Below are 24,012 nucleotides of genomic sequence, written 5' to 3' on the forward strand. Positions count from 1 at the left end.
TGCTTGTTCTAAAAAAGTTATCCCGTTTATACTTTTCTAAATTTCCTAAAAACCTGACCTTAGAGACATAAAAAAATCATGAATATACAGGGTGTTCCTTAATGATATGCTAATATTTAAGAAGGTGATTCTTGGACCTATTCTAATGGTACGTATACATTGGTACGCGTTGTTACGCGTTACAGAGCATTGTTACGCGTTACACGCAGTTACGCGTTACACGCATTGGTACGCGTTACAGAGCGTTGGCCGCGCGTTACTTTTATTATTTTAACGAACATCCCGCGATCCATAGAAATTCCGCGAACTTTCGTTTCGTCGTTAATCATGTCTCTATCGTCCGAGAAGAACTACGCAATTTTAGTGATGAGTAGTGCGACTCTTTAAACACTCCATTAATAAACAATATTCAAAGAAAAACACAAAAAAGGGAATTTATTCAAAGAAAATACACGTAGTTACTGATAAATGCGCGCGGTGTCTTCACCGGCCGTTCCAATTGAACAACGAACAGAGAAAGCGAAGTGTCGAAAAACCGACTAGAGATAGTTCGCCGCTAGCTGTTTGCGCGACTTGAAAACACGTACCAATATAGGCGAATTGGTGCCCGCGCGGTGCGCTAATATATATGTACCATAAGAGAAAAACTTCATATGAATGTATGTGTTACAGACTACATGTAAAAACAGACCGTAAGTATACGGTCTAGGCCATATCTATGCCTATATCAATACCTTTTTTGTTGTACAAAGAATTTTGTGCACTGACTTCTCTTAAAATAAAAATTATCTTCAAAATCTCCATTCATTTCTAGACATTTTTATCTCTTGATTTTTTTCGCCCGACTCATAGTTTTTGCTTAAACAAATTAGTCTAGTCTTAGTTTACTTTAGGGCCAAATCGCTGAAAATCTGATGCTGTGTTGTGTGGAAATCACTTCTGCATCGGCTGTATCAAAATATGCATTTTGATGCATGGAAGACTTGTATCAAATATAACATCAGAGATATTTTGAAAAAAAAATAGAAAATTTTACCACCCTGTATCCGAAAAGTTAAGATGTTTAGGACATATATTCAATGAAGAAACAAACTTCATTAGAATAGTTCGCGTCCTTAAATATTAACATGGCATTAAGGAAACACCTCCTATAGTTCAATTTTTTCAAGAAACCCGAAACCGTCACACGACAATGGGACACCCTGTACTGTACGCGAATGGAGAAGTTCTTAACTAAACCTTTAGTAGTAAGCAACAATCGAACCCGAAACAACAAAATAAAAGTAATAAAATTATCCAATTTCCTTTTTAATCTGGGGCATTTATTCTCTCTAAAAGATAAGAAGAGAATTCTCTTTAGATAATAGGATGAGAGAATTCTTTCGGTCTACGAAAACCACATCCATCACAACCGGAGGTGAACAATCACACAGGAAAAAGTATATTTAATTAAACACATACATCAAGAGAAAAATGGAATGCCGTCGGAATATGAAAAAAAAGTTTTTTTTCGTAGAAAGATATGTATGTATTGGTTGTATAGTTTTTTTAAGAGAAAACATAGACAATCTGTTTACTTTGTGTCATAAAATGTTCAAAAATGATGATTACCATCAGTAGGTGCTATACCGGGTGCGTCTCAAAAGTGGCTCACCCCCTATAACTTTTTTATTTCTTCAGATAAAAAAACGAGATTTGGTATGTTAGTATATGACATAAATTAGGATTGATTGACATATTCAATTGTTTTTGGTCACTTCCTGTTTTACCGGAAATGACTACAACTTTTGATTTTTAAATGGCACCTTCTTTATTTTTTTCCTTTGTTCGATAAAAATGACATTCTGAATAGAATTTCATATCATATGTCAACTTTTGACATTCTCGCTTAATAAAAAATCGTATTTAAAATTCAATCTAGAGTGCCATGGCTGTGTTAAAAACACTAATTCTTAATCAAGGAGCATTTGAAAAATATATTTTATCGTCTAATGTTTTAAGTGTCTTGTCCTGGCCAGTTAGAAAATGCTCAAATCGTATTTTGAATCATATCTCAATTTTTTCAATTGAACGAGGGTGGCTCATTAGCATATTTAAAAAAAAAAAATTTACGAATAATTTGATACGACACACTTGGTATTTCGAGTCAAATTTTCGTTACGAAGTTATAATTTCAAATAAACCATAAGCGAAAATGTCAAAAGTTGACATATGTCAACATTCTATTATCTCAATATTATTATTATTCAAAAAATCTATTATGTCGATGTTATTAACATTCCAAAAAATACATAGTGTTGCATTATCATATTTCGAACAAAGTAAAAAAATACCGATGGTGCCATTTAAAAATCAAAAATTGTAATCATTTCCGGTGAAACAGGAAAACAATTATTGAATACGTCAGTCAATCCTAATTTATGTCATACACTAACATACCTAATCTCGTTTTTTTAACTGAAAAAATAAAAAAGTTATAAGGGTGAGCCACTTTGAGACGCACCCGGTATAATATTGGTTCTTAATAATATCTACGAGAATTTATACTTCCAATATGAAATATTTTCTATACGCAATTATGAGGTATTAGATACAAAAATGGAAAATGCAAATAGAGGATTGATTGTGAAAGAAATATTTTCAAGATATTAGTGGATCTTGAAATATATCAAGACGATACGGCAGAGGGTATAAAATATGCAAAATATATTAATATATGTATTTTTGTAATAAATATGAAAATATTTTTAGAGAATATTTCCTGCTGCTTATATTTGCTGCTGTCTTATATTTATGCAACTTTGTAAAATTATTTCTTCCTTTTTTCAAATTTTCTTTAAAGGTTCACAGGATTCAAGTGTACCTGCTTGGGCCAAGTATAGTATTTAGTGGCCAGTTAAAATCGAGTTTGAAAGGTTTTTTTAACATCAAAATTGCATCAAAGTAAGTAGGCTACTGCCAACCTTACTTGGATTCTACTAAGACTTCCAACTCGACTTTGATAACGCGTGCGTAACATCCATATAAGTATATTTATATGGCAGCATCCGGTTGACTTGGTCCAAATACACTTTGCCCGTGTCAACCGGCTTTACTTGGGAGCTACGAAGTCGTCCAAGTCGAATTTGATAAAACAGTTGAAGGGCAACGGCCCAGCTACGTCGAAACACCGGTTTCCATTAGAACACCGAAGTTAAGCGACGTAAGAAGATACTAGCGGATGGACGGGTGACCGGTTCAAAACTCTGTATCGTGCTGTTGTCCAAAAAAAGGCAAAAGTGTAAAATCTATTGACACACACTGCTCATTCACGCCGGTTCTAGGCCGGATGAGATCGGATATCTCGTGAGTAAGAGTCAATTTAGATACTTGCCAAGTCGGTAGGCCACTGACCATGATATGGCCGAAGACCGCGGTTCGAATTCCGCGTAAAACAAAGTAAGCACCGTCCAGATTAGCCCTGGCAGCAAAAAGAAGACGTTAACTGATATCTTTACTTTACTTTTAAAACAGTTGATACCGTACAAACAGCGTAAAAGTGAGACGGGCTCAACATCCACGTAAGTATGCTTTGTAGCAACATCCAAGTATACTTGGTCCAAGTACACTTTGACCTTGTCAACTAGGCTCTAGTATTAAGGTAATGAGTAACATAACAATATATTTTATTGCTAAACGTGATATATTTTTGGTAAAAAATAATTAGGGAGTTACAGGGTTACCAGTCCCGCCGAATAAAATTAGAGTCCCGCTTTTTCACTATCTAGCCATAAAAATATTTTTTAGGTTCAATTTTATTATTACTATTATACGATCAATTTTATTAATACAGGGTGTCAAAAAATAGTATATCTAACTTTGGTGGGTGATTCTACAGATAAAAATAAAACAAAAAGTTCCTATGAACATATGCCATAAAATGCTTGTCGAAGAACTTAGATTAAATAAAAGACTTCGCAAGATTAAATAAAAATAATATATTTTGTTTGTTTTGAAGAACATTGGTAAACCATTTCTCCTGAAATTTGGTACTCTTATACATATTTTAATGACAAAGCGAATGGCGATCGTGCAAAATTCGGTAACAGCCCAGAAAGGGTTCTTTCCATTAGGGATTAGATTAGAGAGTACTATTGACGGTACTTCTTTTATCCTTAGATAACAGTAATTTCAACAAATGGCATAAAAAGCTAGATCTTTTTTACGTAAAAAGGGTGCTCTTCGTTTTCAAGATATTTGAGTCTAAAGATTACGATGCATCTATTTTAGTATGGGTGAAATGATAAAATGATAAAATCAATGCATCTTAACGCAAATATCTTCCGTTCAACGTTGTTAACGTTTCAAACTAAACGAAGAGCACCTTTTTTATATAAAAAAAAGTCCTAGCCTTAATTTTTATTTGATGAAATTACTGTATGTATAAGGATAAAAGTGGTACCACCAGTAGTACTCTCTACTCTAATGGAAAGTACCCTTTCAGGTTTGTTACAAGATTTTACACTATCGCCATTTGCATTGGCATTAAAATATGTGTAAGGGTCATGAAATTACGGTTATTAATGAAAAACGGTTAACCAATGTACCTAAAAATAAACAATACATAGTTATTTGTGAACCAAGGCCGTAAAGTTGATCTTTTTTGGCCGAATCTGAAATTTGCGGCCGAGGCGTAGCCGACACCAATCAAATTTCAGTTGAGGACAAAAAAGATCATACGGCCGAGGTGCACACAATTTTTTTAAGCGAGCGTCTTTTGACGTAGGTAACAATTTTTTTACAATTTTGTGTCTAAATAAAGACGAAACTGGAAGATTAGATTCAAATTTTTATTAACCAAATGAAAACTGTATTATAAAGTAGCAAAGATGTGTACAGAATTACTATACTAAACAGAACAGAAGTTGGGTTATAAATTTTAGCTGGATTGTCACTATCACTGTCACTCATATTTTCTTTTTAACTGCATTTACAGTATAATCACAGTATATCCCGTATAATCTAAGCGTATAATGTGGTTTTTATTATTTGTTAGTTATTTATTTTAAATTTCATTTTACTGATAGAAACGGAAAGCTTGTAAATAAATAGCCTAGCAACGGAACCTTTTCTTTTGTTTTATGGGTAAATAATCAAAATATGCAAATCAAGTGTGTCTAGTAGGCCGCCTTTATAATTTGACAATCTTATTATAGGACGTGGAAATAACTTAAATAAGTAAATTTAATGTGTCTAGTAGGCTACCATCATAATGACTTTGTTTGCAAAAGCGGCCGTAAAGTAAAAAAGCGGCCAAAGAGATACACTTTAGGGACGTTAATAAATCCGTAAAACTTCATTTTTTGTGCCACTGGCTTAAAAAATATATTATTTTTATTTACCCTTTCGAAGGCTGTAACTTCTTCGATAAGCGTTTTAAGGCTTATGTTCAAGAAAATTTTGTTTTATTTTTATCTGTAGAATCACCCACCATAGTTAGATACACTATTTTTTGACAGCCTGTATATTTACGGACAGTTATTTTTTTAACTTTAATTTAATATGATAATTTAAAGTACTAAAAACTACAAATTTAGTATGCAAATGATTCTTCTTCCGAATTAATTTCTCATAGAAACTGTATAACACTGTCCAACAAAAACTAAATATTTATAGTCGTCAGGCAACAAAATGACATTTAATTCAGAACGTTCATTTATATTTCTAACGAGTCCATTTATTATTTATAGATTTTGGAATTGTTCGATAGGTTGTTCCCTTCTGTCCTATTTGTCCTACAGAGTTCAACAGATTCGGATGTTCAGGAAATTTATTGTGTCCATTAAAACGCCTTCTTTTTTGTCCATTTCTTGTTGTTAGCTAAAAGAAACTCCAATTCCATTAACGGGAATAGAAATTAGATAATTTAGTGCATTTTCTCGCGATGTTAGAGCTTGTCGTTTTATACTTTTCGTGGTTCGATGTATGAATAAAGCTCACAGTAGTTTATTGCATCCATAAATTATTTTTAACAAATCGTAAAATTCAACAAAAAAACTTAAAACAAAGCAACTTATTAATCTATATAGTGTAGATTGTAAATTTTATTGAAATTGGAAGTTAATCACTGCGGCCTTATAGATCTATTGTGTCTCCATTTCTTGAGTAGTTATAACTCGTCAAACAGTCTCAAGGTTTTGACAAAAGCCAGTATTTGAGAGCGTTTTATGGAGGTTAGGTTAAACGACCTGCACGACCTTCAACCCAAATATCATTCTTCCGCAGCTAATTCTTCATTGCTGATGTGTATATACTATACACCATTATTCTAAAATGTATTAGCCTAAGAGCTGACGACATATTTAGAGAACATATTTTAGGCAAGCTAGAATAACTTAAAATGTATAGTTTATTAACTGGTGAACACAGAATGTAGAAAAAAGAATAAGAAAAAAGGCGCCATTATTTCAAAAAGCGGCCGTCGTAATATGCAAAATTACACCATCGACCGGGGGCATTGTTTAAAACGGCGTATTATTAAGTCGGAGGGCTCAACTTACTTATTAAATATGTTAATGGTAAGCCCCGGCTCAGCCCTCTCAGCGATGATGTAATGACCAGGCGAAATATTACCGGGATCTCTCGGTTTTAATCTGTGGACCGTCTGAAATGCACGTATTTAGCGAGTAAGAGGCTCGTATATTAAATTCAGATTTGAAGCTTGCGCTCTCTTTGCAAAAGAGAAGTTTTATAATCAGACTTGGTCTGCGGTAATTGACCGTTGTCGGTTCGGGACTTGTTTATTTTAATTGCATTAAAATAATGGCTTATTGAATGGGTTATAATTAATTAGTGAGAATATACTCGAACAAAAATGGTTGGATTTACATTGAAAGAAAAAATATACGCTTATTTGCATTTTATTTTAGGTATAGCAAAAGACAAAGTAAAGGATATAAAAACTTTGTATTTAAAGGTCAAACAGTCACTTCTTTTAAATTTAAAATCAAAGAAACATCTCCACAGAGCAATCCAAATAGCTGCGAATCGTTGGTGCAGACCAGCTTCGTCGCCCGTCTCCGACTCCCCGTTCCCAGCATCTAGACCTGTTGGGTGTTATGTGGTGTTTATCAAAACACCACATACCATCCAACAAACCAAACCGGTTTTTCATGTATTTAGCGAGTAAGAGGCTTGTATATTAAATTCAGATTTGAAGCTTTCACTCTCTTTTCAAAAGAGAAGTTTTATAATCAGACTCGGTCTGCGGTAATTGACCGTTGTCGGTTCGGGATTTGTTTATTTTAATTACTTTAGAATACCGGCTTATTGAATGGGTTATAATTAATTAGTGAGAATATACTCAAACAAAAAATATACGTTTATTTGCATTTCATTTTATCAGAGATGTACAAGATACCTCATAAAAAGTTTCTGAAATACAAGTTACAAGATACTTCTAAGCAAAGTAGGTAGGTACTTTGAGATATAAGATAGTTCACAAACCGGCGTTGATCTCAATACCGGTTTTGACTACACCTGTTTGAAATACAACACCAATTTTAGATTCGGTAGATACCGGATAAAAACCGATGTTGAGATCACACGCCTTCTCTCAATAGATAAATACAACGACAGATGAAAAGAAGACATCGGACATAAATAATTATTGTAGTAATTAATAATTATTGTAAGTATTGTATAATAAATTAGTTCTAATTGTTCATTAGTGTTAAGTTTTATTAAATGTGTTTCTTTTTCTTAAAAATGTATATGTCACTGTAAATGTCCGAAATGTATTTTGACTTGGTTAGCGTGGTTATTTGGAGAGTGTTAATTCATTGGTAAATCCTAGGTTTAGGGCTCTTATCCTAGGTTTTACCGCATTTCGTACATTTACAGTAACATATATACCTCTGTGGCGGATTCATCTCTTCAAAAAAAGTCCTTTACCTTTAGATATTTCGCCACTGACTGTAAGAAACTCTACAAAATAAGATTGTTATTTTTTGTAAGCACTGCTGCGATAATCCAACGGAGACTAATTGTCAACAGTGGTTTACTAATAAACAATTTTGCCTAACGGACAAAAAAATTCTTAACGTTTTGGGGAAGTATATCTCTTGCCATCGGCATCGTCTGAAGCAAAAAAACACACAGTACAAAGAAAAAAGCTATTTAAAATATCTAAATCCAACTATTCGAGAACAAATTAGTTTTTTTTTAAACAGATACGTCTACAGTATGTCCACGGATTGTCTTTACAAAAGGAAACACTTGTTTATTATTGACATTTTGAGAAAAATGCATCTTTTTGAAAAATGTTTGCTTGTTCTAAAATGGTTAATCCTGTTTATACCTTTTCAAATTCCCATGCTGTTTTAGAGAAAATTAAGAAAAACATGAAAATATGGTTGATTTTTAATAAAGTCTTAAAAATCACAAGGCGTTTCTATGGTAATATCAATTCGATTTCATCCTTTGATATATTGTTATTCATATAGAATTTTAACTAACATAATTTTTTTGTTGTTTTAAAATGTTAAAGAATCATAAAATTTCTTTAGTTCAATGCTACGGAAAGGGTGATGATAGTTATCGACAAATATGGTACTTTAACAACAGCAAATAATGGGTGGAATTAATAAAAATAAGGATTTGCTTAGAAGCATTTACTTCTAAGCAAAAGGTTTTGCTTTTCAGCAAATGCTAGTGGTACAAGCAAATCCTTATTTTTATATTAATAATCAAATACTTTTGCCATAAGGATATGCTTGTATGGAAACGAGCTAAAATTAATAACAAATGCATATTTATCTTTTTTATTCGTGTTTTGGAATTTTGTCGTCAAGAAGTAAACATTCTAGGCCAATATATGCATGGGCCTGTCTTATTTTCGGAGGTTAAAATTTAACAATTGTGAAATATATTTCTAATCATGTCGTCGTCTTCATCTTCTGAATTGGATGAAAGTGAAAATAGTAAACTTCCATATATTGTTAACTTTTTAAAAGAGCATCCAGTCATTATAAATAAAAGTCAAGTGCCATCGATAAAAGCGCAGAAAAATAACGCAATAGAAAAAAAAAATAAACATTTATTTTTTTTTTTTTTTTACATTGAAGAACGAACTAGAAACTAAATACGGAAAATTTATAGCAGTAAAAAATATCCTGAAGAAGATAAATAACTTGAAGGCTGCCATTAAGAAGAAAACAGACACGAACCGTACTGGAAATAAAAAAATCGAGTCCTGCCGAGCAAGTTGTATTTGCCGTTATGAACGGAGCGAATAGTAACAACCCAGTGCTCAACAAAACTCCTGGTCACATAGAAGCAGGTCCATCATCAGCTCCAGAAGTTGTGATGCCAAAACCTCCACCGCCAACCCCGAAACGTCCCAAGGAAAAAAGAGAATCGGCAACATCCTCTACCGAAACTACAGAAACAAAGAAATTGTCCAATTCTGAGCTGCAGCGCCTTGTTCTACTTGAACAGCTGTCTTACTTCAGATACAAAAATAAACAACTGCGTCGAGAAATGGGAGAAAACTCCGGCGTGACAAGCAAAATATCAACAGACGGTGAAGAACTATTTTATTCTCTGTAAAAAAAGTATTTTAAATTATAATCTGGGAATATATCAGTTCAGCCAATCTGTTTCTTTTATTTTGCCCTAATAATCTAAAATTATTTATATCATCTTCATTTGCTTCAGCTTCTCCACATTCGCCATCTTTTTCATTATTTTCATCATCATCGACATCATCTAGTGCATCATCATTCAGAAATTTTGCTACGTTATGTAATATGAAACATGCAATAATAATTGTTGGAACTGAAGCAAGTGATAATCGAATTATGTTTTGTAATATTGGAAATCGTTGCTTCAACTGCCCAAAACATCGTTCGATAATTACCCTCTCTCTTTTAAAAAGGTTATTGTAAGCCAATTGTTCTGGAGTCTGAGGATTGACAAAAGGTGTCATTACACAGTTTTCAATACCATAACCCTGGTCAGCTAGAAGTATCGCATTGTCAAATCTTCTGAGTGTTCGGCAAGTTGCACTATTCCTCCAAATTCTACTATCATGTACTGATCCTGGTCATTCGACGCTAACACTTGTAAAGACCTCGTTTGCATCACAGGTGGCTTGAACATTTATACTATCGAACTCTTTTCTGCAGATGTATTCACCTCCATGCCTTTGAATCCCAACCTTTTTTATTTTCACTTGGGTACAACCTAATACGCCAATTGCTGTAGAAAACTGGTATTTTTCTAACCACTCATTTTTTGCCGTGTCAATTTCCTGAATAGTTGAAGGGAATTTAATCCAAACAGCAGCTTTTTCTGTTATTTTTTGCGCTACATATTTAACTGTTAGTGATACCGTCCCTTGAGATACTCCTGTTTTCAGATACTCCACTTTGGAATCCTAAAAATGATTTCCAATAATTATTGATTGCAATAAGCAATTGCTTATTCTCTATTTCCACTGTGTATGATTTATTTTTTACCTGGATCAGCGACGAATCTTAGAAAAATGTTCATTTGAGTTCTTCAGTCCAATGCGCCACCGCGAGTTTCTTCATTCTCCAAAAAATGTTCGCTCAGCCAGGATACACTTTGAGGGGTAAATCTAAACAACTTTTTGAAAACGATTTCGGGATCCTCCCGCCTTACTTTGTATGTTTTTTGAGAACGTAAAAGATTCAACATTTCAAACCGATAATTGAAACCAACTAAATAGACAGACTTATATTTTTAAAAGCATTTGCTTATTTTCACTAGCAAACTCCTAATTTTATTAATCTATGTGCGTGCAAATACTTATGCTAGTAGGCATCAGAAACTGCTCATTGCAAAGAATTTGCTTTTTCTTTTTATTAATATAAAACCAAGCATTTACTGAGGAAAATAGTAGTAAAAGCAAATGCTTATTTTTATTAATTACACCCAATATGACATTAATCAAAATTAACAAAAAAGTATGAAATCGAATTGATATACCATAGAAACGCCTTTTGATTTTTAAGACTTATAAAAGAATAAGCTATATTTTCATGTTTTTCTTAATTTTCTCTAAAACGGCATGGAAATTTGGAAAAATATAACTATTTTAGTAATGTTAAATAAAGGATTAACCATTTTAGTAAGTAATTTTTTTTACGAAGAATGCATTTTTCCCAAAATGTCAATAATAAAAATAAATTTCCTCTTGTAAACACAATCCCGGGACATACTGTATAAAAATCGTTGACGTTCTTTCTTGTAAATAAATTTCGTTAATTTAATCTGACTTTAAATTTTGCAACCTATACCCACAAAAAAACGTAACATTACTATAAATAATACACAATAGAAGATCTAATAACGTATGTTAAAAAAAGGTTTCTTACCTTTAAAAAGCTTTATATACCCCTTTTATTTGTAGACAAATAGTGTTTAACTTTCGTTCGTACATTCTTACACGCTTATAAAAGGCAATAATTAATTATAGAGCATAGAAGTCCGCAGCTACGTCTCCTATTCTGGAATTCCATAGACCGTAAAAATCTAAAAGATCGAGAGACCATTAATAAAAGTTTTACAGTTTAAAAATGAAGAACATTGTCGGTATATATCGCTGGAATGTAATGAAGTTGACGCTCCAAGTTAATTTATTAGAAATAAATAACGGCTCACGTCAAATTATATACGCTCCGGTTATTGGTGATAGTACTATAAACTAGAAATAAATCAATATTAAATAATATGATTATAGTTAGCGTTATAAGTTTATTCTCTCACAAAAATATTTAGAATTAACTTTAATAGAAACACTGTACCATATCGGGTCGTTTTGATAAAGATGGTATGTGTCCATCAACAGTGAACCATTAGGTACTGAAAAAGTATCATGATATCGGGTTAGAGAGCTTATAAATTCATTAAGGCCATAAGTAATTTCCAAAACAATATTTAAAATATTTAAAATAAAATGTAACGAATATCGAACCATTTGATGGAGAAGACATGTGTCGGCTCTCATAGTGATGTGATTGGCTTTCATAGGAAACTGCGATTGGGATTTCTTCTATTTCAGAGTTTTAATTTAAGCAACCAGTATTATTAGAGCTGTGAATGTGATTTTGTAAACTGGAACCGTGATTTCTATCTGCGATTTTGAATTTTTAGGAGTTGCGATTTGCGATATTGTTGCGAATGTAATTTTGTGGCCTATTGAAGCATTTTATAGTAAACTGCGATTGAATTTTCTCTCTGATATTATTTATTTATAGAGAAGGTATTATTTTCTAGGGCCACAATCAATAATAAACCGGGTGTTTCTCAAGAGTTCTGTATAACTGTTTATTTTTTTCTGATAAAAAACGAGATTTGGTATGTTAGTATATGACATAAATTAGGAGTGACGATGTATCAATTGTTTTAGTCACTTCCTGTTTCACAGGAAATTACTACAGTTTTTGATTTTTAAATAACACCCTCGGTATTTATTTACTTTATTCGATAGAAAATGACATTCTGAACAGAAAGGCATATCATATGGCAAATTTTGACATTTTCGCTTAAAAATCCTATTTTAAATTTCAATCTAGAATAACATGCCTGTGTTAAAAACACTAATTTTAATCAAGATGCCTTGGAAAAATAGATTTGATCGTCTATTGTTTCTTTTTTTTCGTCTTGTCCTGGCTAGTTAAAAGAGCCCAAATCGTATTTTTAATTATATCTCAATTTCTTCAAATGGAACGAGGGTGGCTTACTGGCATTGACATTTTTAGAAAAAGCATTTCTTTACGTATAATTTGGCTTGGTAAATATTAAATCGGAATCGCAAGTTACAGTCCCTGTGATTTAAAAATCGCAATCGCAGTTTCAATTGCGACTGCAGTTTTGCTCATCTCTACAATGAATCTTTAGCCGAAGAAGTTTGATATCGGGTAAAGCGGAACTCAAGGAAGACTCCATTCCTAACGTGGAATGAGAATCCTCCAACGCTCTAATATATTCAAAAAAGTTTTTGAGAACTTACCACGAGAAAAATCAGATCAGAAAAATCAAAAGATTTTACTTGATTTAAGTAAAAATAATCTTCGGATTGTCACAGGGTTTCTAACAAGACACTGTCTCCTCAACGAACATCTCTGTAGATTGAAGCTTAGGAACTATGGCGAATGCAGATTCTGTGGAGAAAATGGGGAAACACCAGAACACCTTATTACTTACTGAGTGCGCCGACACAAAAACCGTTCGTGCCATAAACTTTGGTACTGCTGATGTCGGAGATAAAAAGCTGGCTTCTGTGGAGCCGTCTCAGATACTGGCTTTCGTCAAAGCCCTGAGACTGTATGATGAGTTATAACTTGTTCCATTCTACATACATAATATCGGGTTGGAGTTTATAAATGTATTATGGCAAAAATTTATTCTCATAAAAATATTTAAAAAATATTTAGAATTAACCATATACATATAACTACCTATACTCAGCCTAATCTCTAAAAAGTGAAGCCCAAACAGTGAAAAAGAAATATGGAATTTTGCATAAGTCTATTTCACCCGGATATTCATTTAACTGCGCATGCCTTACCTGAAGAAGTTTTCATTGGTCGGTGTTGTTAAAGGGAAGTGGTTGACTGACATTTCACTTAACCTTCAATTTTATTTTTATTTTTATTATTTATAACACATTATCATGGAGTTAAAAAAAATATCAAAAAATAGTTGGAAACAATAAACTAAACCAAATCACTTTTTTACGCGCACAAATAAAAAGTAAACCAAACAGAACTAAAACAACAATCAATCGGAGTTTGGCGCAATCGCAGTTCAATCCATATCCGGGTGAAATAGACTTATGCAGCATTATGGAGCTGAGTTATGTTACGTTGTCTTACGGCACGGAAACAGCACACGGGGTTAAATAGGGAACACTGAGTATATTTTAAGTTATATGTATATGGAATTAACTAAGTATAAGAAAAACACTGTACAATATCGGATCGTTTTGACGAGGATGGTATCTATCCGTGTCGGCAGTAAACCATTAGTTGAAGAAGCATGAAATTGTGTTGGAAATCATGAATGTATTGTAATGAAGTTCATAAAAATTTCTGCACTCATTCCTGGGACACCCTGTATATTGTGTTAATTAATATTATACTAAAATAATAAGGACTTCATTTTCTTTTAATAATGACAGTCAATGTATTTTATTGTTAATTATTAAATCAATATGGTAATGAATGTTCCGATTGTTGAATTAAATAAGTTAAATATTTAATTGCCATATTGTTTGATCGATTTTAGTCGCTATAGTTTAATGCGAGAAATCGAACCGTTCGCGCAGATCGCCCTACTCTGCTAGTGCAGGCTGAGTGGAGGGGAGCGCCAGTCGAGTACCTTACTTGTGTCTAGCCCTAGCAGACAACTATTAAGCCCGACCAATCACGTTAGAGTTTTTACTAGACAACATAAGGGTGGCCTGACAACTGCTCCGGTGTAGCGTGTCCTTCCGAGGTGTAGATAGGGGTTCTATTTTAGTAGTAGAGTCGCCGACCAGGCGAAAGAGGGAATACGGGGTACTAGGGCAGGTGCCGGGAATTACGTCCCGGAAACTAGACAACATAAGGGTGGCCCTGCTCCGGTATAACGTACCTCTCGGGAAAAGTTAATTGCGGGCTAATAACTAATAGATCTTCTTAAGGGACAGCTAAAGTCGTTCAGTAAACGCACGTCATGAAATATGTTTATTTTCAAAAAAAAAATAGAAACATATTTAAATATAGCAAGAAAATTTTCCCATTCCAGGTAACTTAGCTCATGTAAATCAGCAATGAATCATTAGTTTCAATGTTCATTAACAAAAAACTGTTGAAGGGCGCTTTATATAAAAATTTTGTTATCACCCGGTATACAATGAAAAGCTATATTTTTAGATAATATTAACAATATTTTGATTTAATTCTCTCTATATAAAAAATCGACCCACTTTTCGACTGATCGTTTAAAGCGGTTAAGCAAAAAAGGGGGATTGTGATCTGCGCAAGCCACCATTAGGATTAACGCTTTTTCTTCCACACTCTCTGTCAAAAGCCGGAATCGAAAATGAAATTTAATTTTGAAGAAGCCTCAGGCCAAACAGAAAATCGCAATCGCCCGATAGAGACTTACAGCGAAATTGATGAAAAACGTTTATTGAAAAACTTCTGGTTAAACACTTTTAAAAAAAATCCTTCTAAATGTTTGTATGTATGTGTATATTGTTTTTTTTTTTTGGTTTTGAGTCTTTTAGTAGAAATACATGGTGTCCCAGAAATAAGTGCAAGTATTTTAACTGGTAGTTTAGTTCAACCCCAGAAACACGCCTATGAGGTTTTTTTTCGCGAAAAAAGAAATTTTGAAAATTCGGAATTTTTTGAAAAAATTTTTGGAAATTTTTTTAGTTTTTAGTTAAAAAACATAATTTCTTGATAATATGGCAACATAGGTAGTAGATTAAATTTAAGAGAAAAAAAATATCCAGTGGTTCTCAAAATTTTAGCAAAAAAATATATTTTTTGGAAATTTTCAAAGTAAAATAACTCCGTTATTTTGAACTTATTTGAAAAACGATAAAGAGAAAATATGTTTCTTTTATCGAGATCTACCACGCCTTAAAATACTTGCAATTATTTTAGTGACACCCTGTATCTCGCCCTGTATAATAAAAAACAATTATTCGAAGCCTTGTTTTGGAACAATGTTATAATGCTAAATTTCAACATACCTTAAGATGTCAACCTATAATTTTATCATTGTCAAGTGTAATCTGTTGTGCTATCTACACTACTATATTATACCGTATGATCGAATAATAACGGCGTCAACGATGGGTATGAAATGAAGATCGCTGTCATTTTATATGTATGTAAAATTATATGGATAAATTTCATCGATAGTCATTTCATAGCCATCGCTGACGCCGTTTTTATTCGATCATACGGTAGTACGTACCTATATACGCTTAGTGTCCCCGAAAGGTATTTTTGTAATAATAATTGGTAATTGTTGCATATACGGTTTTCGGCTATTTTTGGATTATATGAGAAAATGTTTATATACTCACATTCTATTGTCCTTAGAGATTGCAGATATACTGGAGGATGAGAGACATTGTGTTTCCTTAAGTATTTTTTCAACTTTACGGGACCGGGTAGCGAATAGGGGTGCTGGGCGGGGTCAAAACAATATACTGATTAAGGATACTCATAACACACCCATTTAAGAATCTTTAATTAAGCTTTTAATGTAAGATTTCTTCAAAAAAACTATAATGAACTGTTTTATTTACAAATCATTGGCAGCTTACATTGAAGGATATGCTGACAGTAGTGAGGAGTGAAGGTATGGTGAAGGTTGATTTTGACAAACATTTGTAATTTAAAACTGCTTGAAATGAGGCAAAAACCTAACGTTTAAAACACACAATTTGACATTGACAAAATTATAGGATGACAACTTAAGGTACGTTGGCATTTTCCTGGTTTTGCATTATTACCTGTTCAGTTTTAATTTAAAAATAGATGCAATTTTTCTTAAATTACTTAAAATCGGCTTGATTCTAAGTTGTTCAAATTTGGCATGTGTATTCAGCATACGCAAACCTTTTAAAAACCTATTTACAACATCGCTGTAAAATTAACAGAGTAGCCAATATCTGGACAGCTAAAAATTTGCATGCTATTTCCTATGTTTCCAACGATGTACCATTGCGGTAAAAAAAAAAGTAGTACAAGAATTAGTATTCCCAGATAGAACCCCTCCATAAGGATATCGAGAAGTGGATATCGTCGAACAATACAATTATTATGCCACCTAACTTTTTAGGCGTTACCATGAATTTGGTAATAATTGGTTAGGTATAAAAAATTTACCTACCTTTTAAAAATGGGCAATTTTTCAAGTTTTTTTTAATTTTATTACCAGCAGATTAAATCATATTTTGTTGTACTACTTTTTTTATCGCAATGGGTACCACTTGGTATGTTTTGGTTTAATGAGAAATTCGTTTTAATCCTAAATGGATATTAATCTTGAAATACTGTGTTAGTAGACCCACTACAGCTTTGAGAGATTGCAGTAAGTTAAAACTAAGCGAAATGAATTATTATAAACCCTTCGAAAAAATCTGAAATAATATTTTAATGATACCCATAATGAAATATAATTTCACATATATGTACCTATATCTTTCTATAGGGAAATTGGAACAACTTTCGTCGCACGTCATTAATGACACCATGCGTCGTCTTATGGAGTTTGCTGGTGGTCGTATTCTGATGTGCAACGAAAGTTATTTTAATTTAAAAAAGTAGAAAAAAAGAAGACTCAAAATCTCGGCTATTTCTACTTTTTTAATTTGAACCAGGTATCTTTGAGAAGAATGGACGCCTTCTTTAAATTTTATTTTAATTTCCCTATACTTGAAACTTTGAATCAACCATTATTACAAATTTTTAATAAAATAACTAGCTGACCTGGCAAACGTTGTTTTGCCATATAAATTATTCCCAGGATATTTTGGTAGAAAAAAATTACCAACTTATTGTCAGTGTGTGAGGATGTGGTATATGTGAATGGAAGAAGCATGTAGCACTGTGATATGATGTGGGGTTGAAAATTATTGAATTACTAGTTTCGTTTTAAAAAAATAGGGGTTGATGGTAGAAGGGTGAAAATTTAGGGTTATGTGTAAAAAAATTGCGGTGGATCACCCTTATCACTTAGGGGTATAAAAATAGATAGCAACCTATTCTCAGATCTACTGAATATACATATAAAATTTCGTCAAAATCGGTTAAGCCGTTTCGGAGGAGAATGGTAACTAAAACTGTGACACGAAAATTTTATACCGGTGCGTCTCAAAAGTGGCTCACCCCTATGACTTTTTTATTTTTTCAGATAAGAAAACGAGATTTGATATGTTAGTATATGACATAAATAGGATTGATGGACGTATTCAATTGTTTTTGGTCACTTTCTGTTTCACCAGAAATTACTACAACTTTTGATTTTAAAATGACACCCTCGGTATATTGTTACTTTATTCGATAGAAAATGACATTCTGAATAGAATGACATATCATATGTCAGCTTTTAACATTTTCGTTTAAAAAAAATGTATTTTAAATTTCAATCTAGAGTGCCATAGCTGTGTTAAAAATACTAATTTTTAATCAAGGAGCCTTGAAAAAATAGATTCTATATATAGAGTCTAATGTTTTTCGTGTCATGCCCTGGACGGTTAAAAGATGCCCAAATCGTATTTTTAATCATATCTTAATTTTTTAAAATGGAACAAGGGTGGCTCACTAACATATTTGGAAAAGGCATGTTTTACGAATAATTTGGTACCACACACTTGGTACTTCAAGATAAATTTTCGTTATGAACCGCGCATGATAGAAATTTCGATAACGACGCAAATAAGTGCATGATACAATTCCAAATAAACCATATGCAAAAATGTTAGCCCCTTGATTAAAAATTAATGTTTTTAACACAGCCATGGCACTCTAGATTGAAATTTAAAATACGATTTTTTTAAGCAAAAATGTCAAAAATTGACATATGATAAGATGAGATGGGATGTCATTCTATTCAGAGTGTCACATTCTATGGAATAAAGTAAAAAATACCGAGAGTGTCCATTTAAAAATCAAAAGTTGTAGTCATTTCCGGTGAAAGAGGAAGTGACCAAAAACAATTGAGTACCTACTTCAATCAATCCTAATTTATGTCATATACTAACATACTAAATCTCGTTTTTTTTTATCTGAAAAAATAGAAAAGTTATGGGGGTGAGCCACTTTTGAGACGCACCCGCTATATTAGACTAGCTTGCCCGGCAAAAGTTGTTTTGCCATATAAATATTTTTATGGGACAACGATAATTTTTATTCACGAGGTTGAAAATTATTGAATTACTAACATCACACTATTAAAAAATAGGGGTTGATGGTAGAAGGATGAAAATTTAGGGTTGTATGAATTTTTAATGCCACATCATAAAAAATGAAAAATTTTGTCCAAAAAAATTTAAAAAAATGGGGTGAACCACCCTTATCACTTAGGGATATAAAAAATAGATAACAATCTATTCTTAAACACCTACTGAATATACATATAAAATTTCATCAAAATCAGTCAAGCCGTTTCGGAGGAGTATGGTAACTAAAATTGTGACACGAGAATTTTATATATTAGATATAACCCTGAGACAAAAACATCTTAAATATATACCTTGCTTAATGGCGGTGTATCATTACAAAATTATCGTAACAATGGCATAAATTCCATTGCTATAATCCACTCGATTCCTTTATAATGCTTAAACTCATTTAAAACTATTAGGATATAAAGGACTGCGTTCACTGTTCGAAGCTCACAAGCAAAAAGAGCGGAATTGACTTGAACGGCTTATAGAACAGAGACTACAATCCCCCATTTACCTCCTCCTCCTCACTTGGCGCTTTAAATAGAATCAGACCCCTCTTTTCTAACAAAAGAAATGTATTTTGTTAGGAGGTAAGTTTCCTCTGCCGCGGAATTTAACTCTCGAAAATTAATTACTCAAGGAGTTACGTTTACTTTAGCTAATCACCTTTTGTTTGGGAGACTTTACAAGGATTTCGTTTTTAAGTTGGAAATATTAAGAAGATTAAGTTGAATAATTTCCCTTTTTCGAGCGAAACCGTCTAATTGTTCTGAATATTTACAGTTTTTCATCGTGAGGCTGTTAAGTATGCCTACTTTAATAATGTGATACTATTTCAAACCAACTAATGGGTATTAGGGTGTCCGTTATTTCCCAAGTTGATTTTTTTTGCTGCCGCCCTCTGAAATTTTAGTTTTTGCTCTAAAAAAATTATCCAACGTAAACAAGCTCTTAATTTTTAATTTAAACCGTGCCGGAATCATGATACTTTTCCCATTTAAATAATATGGGATTTTCTGACCTTTTGCATTTAATTTTTTATCTCCAAAGCAAATGAACCTACAGCTTCGACATACTAATATAATATATAAGAATATAATAATAAGAATAAAGAATAATATACCAGAATACCATAATGTCTGATGTATTAATATCTAATAATTAAGATATCAATGACAATGAATAAGAAACGACGCTTCAGTGAAGTCATGCTTTGGAAAAAAGTTGCTTTTGACATAATAGTATAAACGTCAAAGTGTTATTAGATCAACATTTGGATAGCCTTAGCAGCGTTTTGAAGAAAGGAATTTTTAGAAAAGCAATCAAAAGATAAAAATCGCTGCTGAGACTATCAAAATGTTGATATAATAATATTTTGATTTTTAAACTACCCCTTTAAAAGCAACTTTCTTCCAAACCCTACCATGAACCTTCACTGAGGCGTCTTTTCTTGTTTACTCTCATTGATATCTTAATTATTAGATATTAATACACCTAGTATTATGGTATTCTGGTACATTGCGGATTGTGGATTTTTTTAATAAAATAATCTTTTTTATCTTACGAGTATTTTAATTTATTACTTTTTAGTATCAGCTAAAATTACGTATACTATCGCATTTATTTATTTATTTTTTTTTTTTTGAAAAACGCGTAATGTTTGTTAAATTGTAAGACAGTCTACGTTCAAGAGCTTATTTTTAGTGTTTATGTGGTATAATATAGAGTAAGAAACGCTCTTTTAAACAAGCTCTCACTTGTTGGATTACGATCATCAGGTCCGGAGTTATTAACATTTTAAAAAAAGGGATCTAACCTTCCCCCACCACTTTATTTTAGCAGATAGGAGAAAATGATTCCAACAAACAAAATCCTAAATTTACTAAAGATTATGAAGCTATTATTTATAGTACATCGTATCTAGGCAAAATTTCTTAAAAATACCATTTTGTTATTTTTCATAACAGTTACGCCCACTAGCGGCCGTTCTACAAACTTGAAAATAATTTCCAGCAATTTCTCATAGTCTCTTTAGTTATAAACATTTTTTTCCGCAAGCCCTCCGACTAATACTTTCCGAGATACAGCCGAGAGCTATTCTTAGTGGGACACCCTGTACAACCCTAAATTTTCACCCTTCTACCATCAACCCCTATTTTTTAATCGCGATATCAGTAATTTAATAATTTTCAACCCCGATCGATAACTGATCAATTATCACTTGATCAGTTATCCCCGCCAGGCGTCTACCGGTGTCACTTCTGACCTTGAACAACACAGAGTAGGGATGACATTAATTTTAGAAATAATTTATATGACAAACAACGTTTGCCGTATCAGCTAGTATTAATATATTATTTTAATTAATAAATAATTGAAGTACATCCTATTTATAAAATTTATATATTTGATTGGATAAGTCGAATTTATGTTATTAAATGTAACCGGTTATTAAAATTTTATTTAAATAATTAAAATAAATATTTGATTTTATCCTGAAAAAATCCAAACGAATTAATTATTCTTAAATATGCGGCGGGCTGACCTGCCGTTAAAATTTTAATTAAAGCAATAAACTTGGGCAATTTTCAGCCCTGAAGCTTGAAGCCTGAATAAAGAATATGACAGAGATATTAATTGTGAAATTTATTTTTATAACGCTATGTGTGAATAAATTTAATTAGTAAAAATTATTTTATTCTACGTTAGAAATACTTCAGGTCACATTTTAAAAGTAGAATGGTAACGCAATGTCTCAAGCAAAAAATATCTATAAAACTATAAAACAGGGTGGTCCAAACTGTATTCCGGAAACTTCGCCAGCATATTCTGCAGACAAAAATAAACAAAAAGGTTCGTATAAATGTATGTTTTATAATGCTTTGTTTCGGAGATTCAGGGTGTAGAAGTTTCATTTTTATTTCGATTTTCTCCAAATAATTTCTGAAGTAACGTCAATATTTGGATGAAATTTGGTGTCTGGGAGTTATTTGATATAAGAAACGTAATCCAGGGCGCGATTTTTAAATTCATTATTGCCAACCATAAACATATTTGGCGCTGAGCTGACTAACTGGAATTTAAATTTCGCTCTGGGGATTCAGATGGTAGCTCTGCTGTAAAAAATATCAAGTTGCCTCATTTATTTATCTATTTCTTGACATTATCATTCGTTTTGGCACTTTAGTTTTGTATTACGAGTTTTTGTTTTAAATAAATAGTGGTTGTGATACTTAAAAATGTTTACTAGCAGACCTTGCAGTCGAACATTGTTCTTTTTAGAACCTCTTTTAGTGCAAAGTGTACTTAATAACTGAAAAGAATTCATCGCAACTTTATTACAATATTTGGAAATATTGGGAAAACGGTTTGGTTTGGTTTGGTTGGAAACGGTAGTAATATAATGGGAAAATAATAAATTGGGAAAACGGTAGTAATGGCCCTTTATGTCCTTTAAGTGATGTAAAAAAGGTAAGTTTCGTTTATGTAAATAATAACTGTTTATATACCGGGTGCATCTCAAAAGTGGCTCACCCCTATAATTTTTTTATTTTTTTAGTTAAAAAACTGAGATTTGGTATGTTAGTATATGGCATAAATTAGGATTGATTGACGTATTCAATTGTTTTCGGTCACTTCCTGTTTCACCGGAAATGACTACAACTTTTGATTTTTAAATGACACTCTCGGTATTTTTTTACTTTATTCCATAGAAAATAACACTCTGAATAGAATGATATATCATATGTCAACTTTTGACATTTTCGCATATGGTTAATTTGAAATCATAACTTGCGGTTCGTAACGAAAATTTGACTCGAAATACCAAGTGTGTGGTATCAAATTATTCGTAAAAAACTCATTTTTCAAATATGCTAATGAGCCACACTCGTTCCATTTGAAAAAATTGAGATAAGATTAAAAATACGATTTGAGCATTTTCCAACTGGACAGGACAAGACACAAAAACATTAGACGATCAAATCTATTTTTCCAGGGCTCCTCGATTAAGAATTAGTGATGATTTTAAAATGTTATAAAGTGAATTTTAAAATACGATTTTTTATTAAGCGAGAATGTCAAAAGTTGACATATGATATATCATTATATTCAGAATGTAGTAGTCTATCGAATAAAGTAAAAAAATACCAAGGGTGCTATTTAAAAATCAAAAGTTGTTGTCATTTCCGGTGAAACAGGAAGTACCATAAACAATTGAAGACGTCAATCAATCCTAATTTATGTCATATACTAACATACCAAATCTCGTTTTTTTATCTAAAAAAATAAAAAAGTTATAGGGGTGAGTACGTGTGGTAGGGAATAGTGGTAGGGTACTTTTGAGACGCACCCGGTATTTATAATTAATTTATTTTTGTCTCCTAAAAAATTTTGATTAATAGAAAATATAGAGGTGGGCAACGCTGTACCGGTCAAGCTTAATCACGTGACTGAAAGTTTATTTCGTATGAACTGTACACGAAAATCAGCACCCAAAGCCAGGCGTTGCCAACTTTGTATAGGTATAAAGTTCACATACAATACAAGTACCAATGTGCTTAATAATTCATATAGTTATGTAATGTATTGTTAATATAGATTTTATGTAAATATTTATATACAATATACGCGGTTTTAATTTGCGCTGTGTTTTCAAGGAACGTAACCCCCGCGCAAAACCAAGGATTCCCGCATTTTTTTAATCTAAAATTAAAGAACTAATCCAGTTTTTTTTTCCAAAAAAGTTTCTAATCGTACATTGCTCACTGAATTCTGAAAGTATCTTTAATCAAGACGATTGAAGTTATAAACTAAAATTAGACTATAAACGGTCTGACGAATATCGGTCCGTTATAGTTGGAGAGCAGTTAATTACAGAGCGAGACTAAAATTATCTCTATCCGGCAATATTACGAACAAAACTAGCGCACGGCGTTAACTCGACGTGGGAGAAGACTAATCAGAAAGGAGAGCCCAAGGTATTTTCCCCAGACTAATAATTAGAGCTGATTAGAACGCGTTCGGTGCGCCATCGTCGCAGTACAACT

The 24,012-nt window shown here is 32.4% G+C and overlaps 1 protein-coding gene across 1 annotated transcript; it reads right to left on the minus strand.

Annotated features, from left to right (window-relative positions):
* Positions 1-9,598: 9,598 nt before the first annotated feature.
* LOC115875276 lies at positions 9,599-9,967 on the minus strand. The gene has a single exon (XM_030890696.1). The coding sequence runs from the start codon at positions 9,965-9,967 to the stop codon at positions 9,599-9,601; it is 369 nt and encodes a 122-aa protein (XP_030746556.1).
* Between the last annotated feature and the right edge of the window lie 14,045 nt (positions 9,968-24,012).

This window comes from Sitophilus oryzae, unplaced genomic scaffold (genome assembly GCF_002938485.1).
Source record: "Sitophilus oryzae breed Bouriz unplaced genomic scaffold, Soryzae_2.0 scaffold_1360_pilon_pilon, whole genome shotgun sequence".
NCBI classification, from domain to species: domain Eukaryota; kingdom Metazoa; phylum Arthropoda; class Insecta; order Coleoptera; family Curculionidae; genus Sitophilus; species Sitophilus oryzae.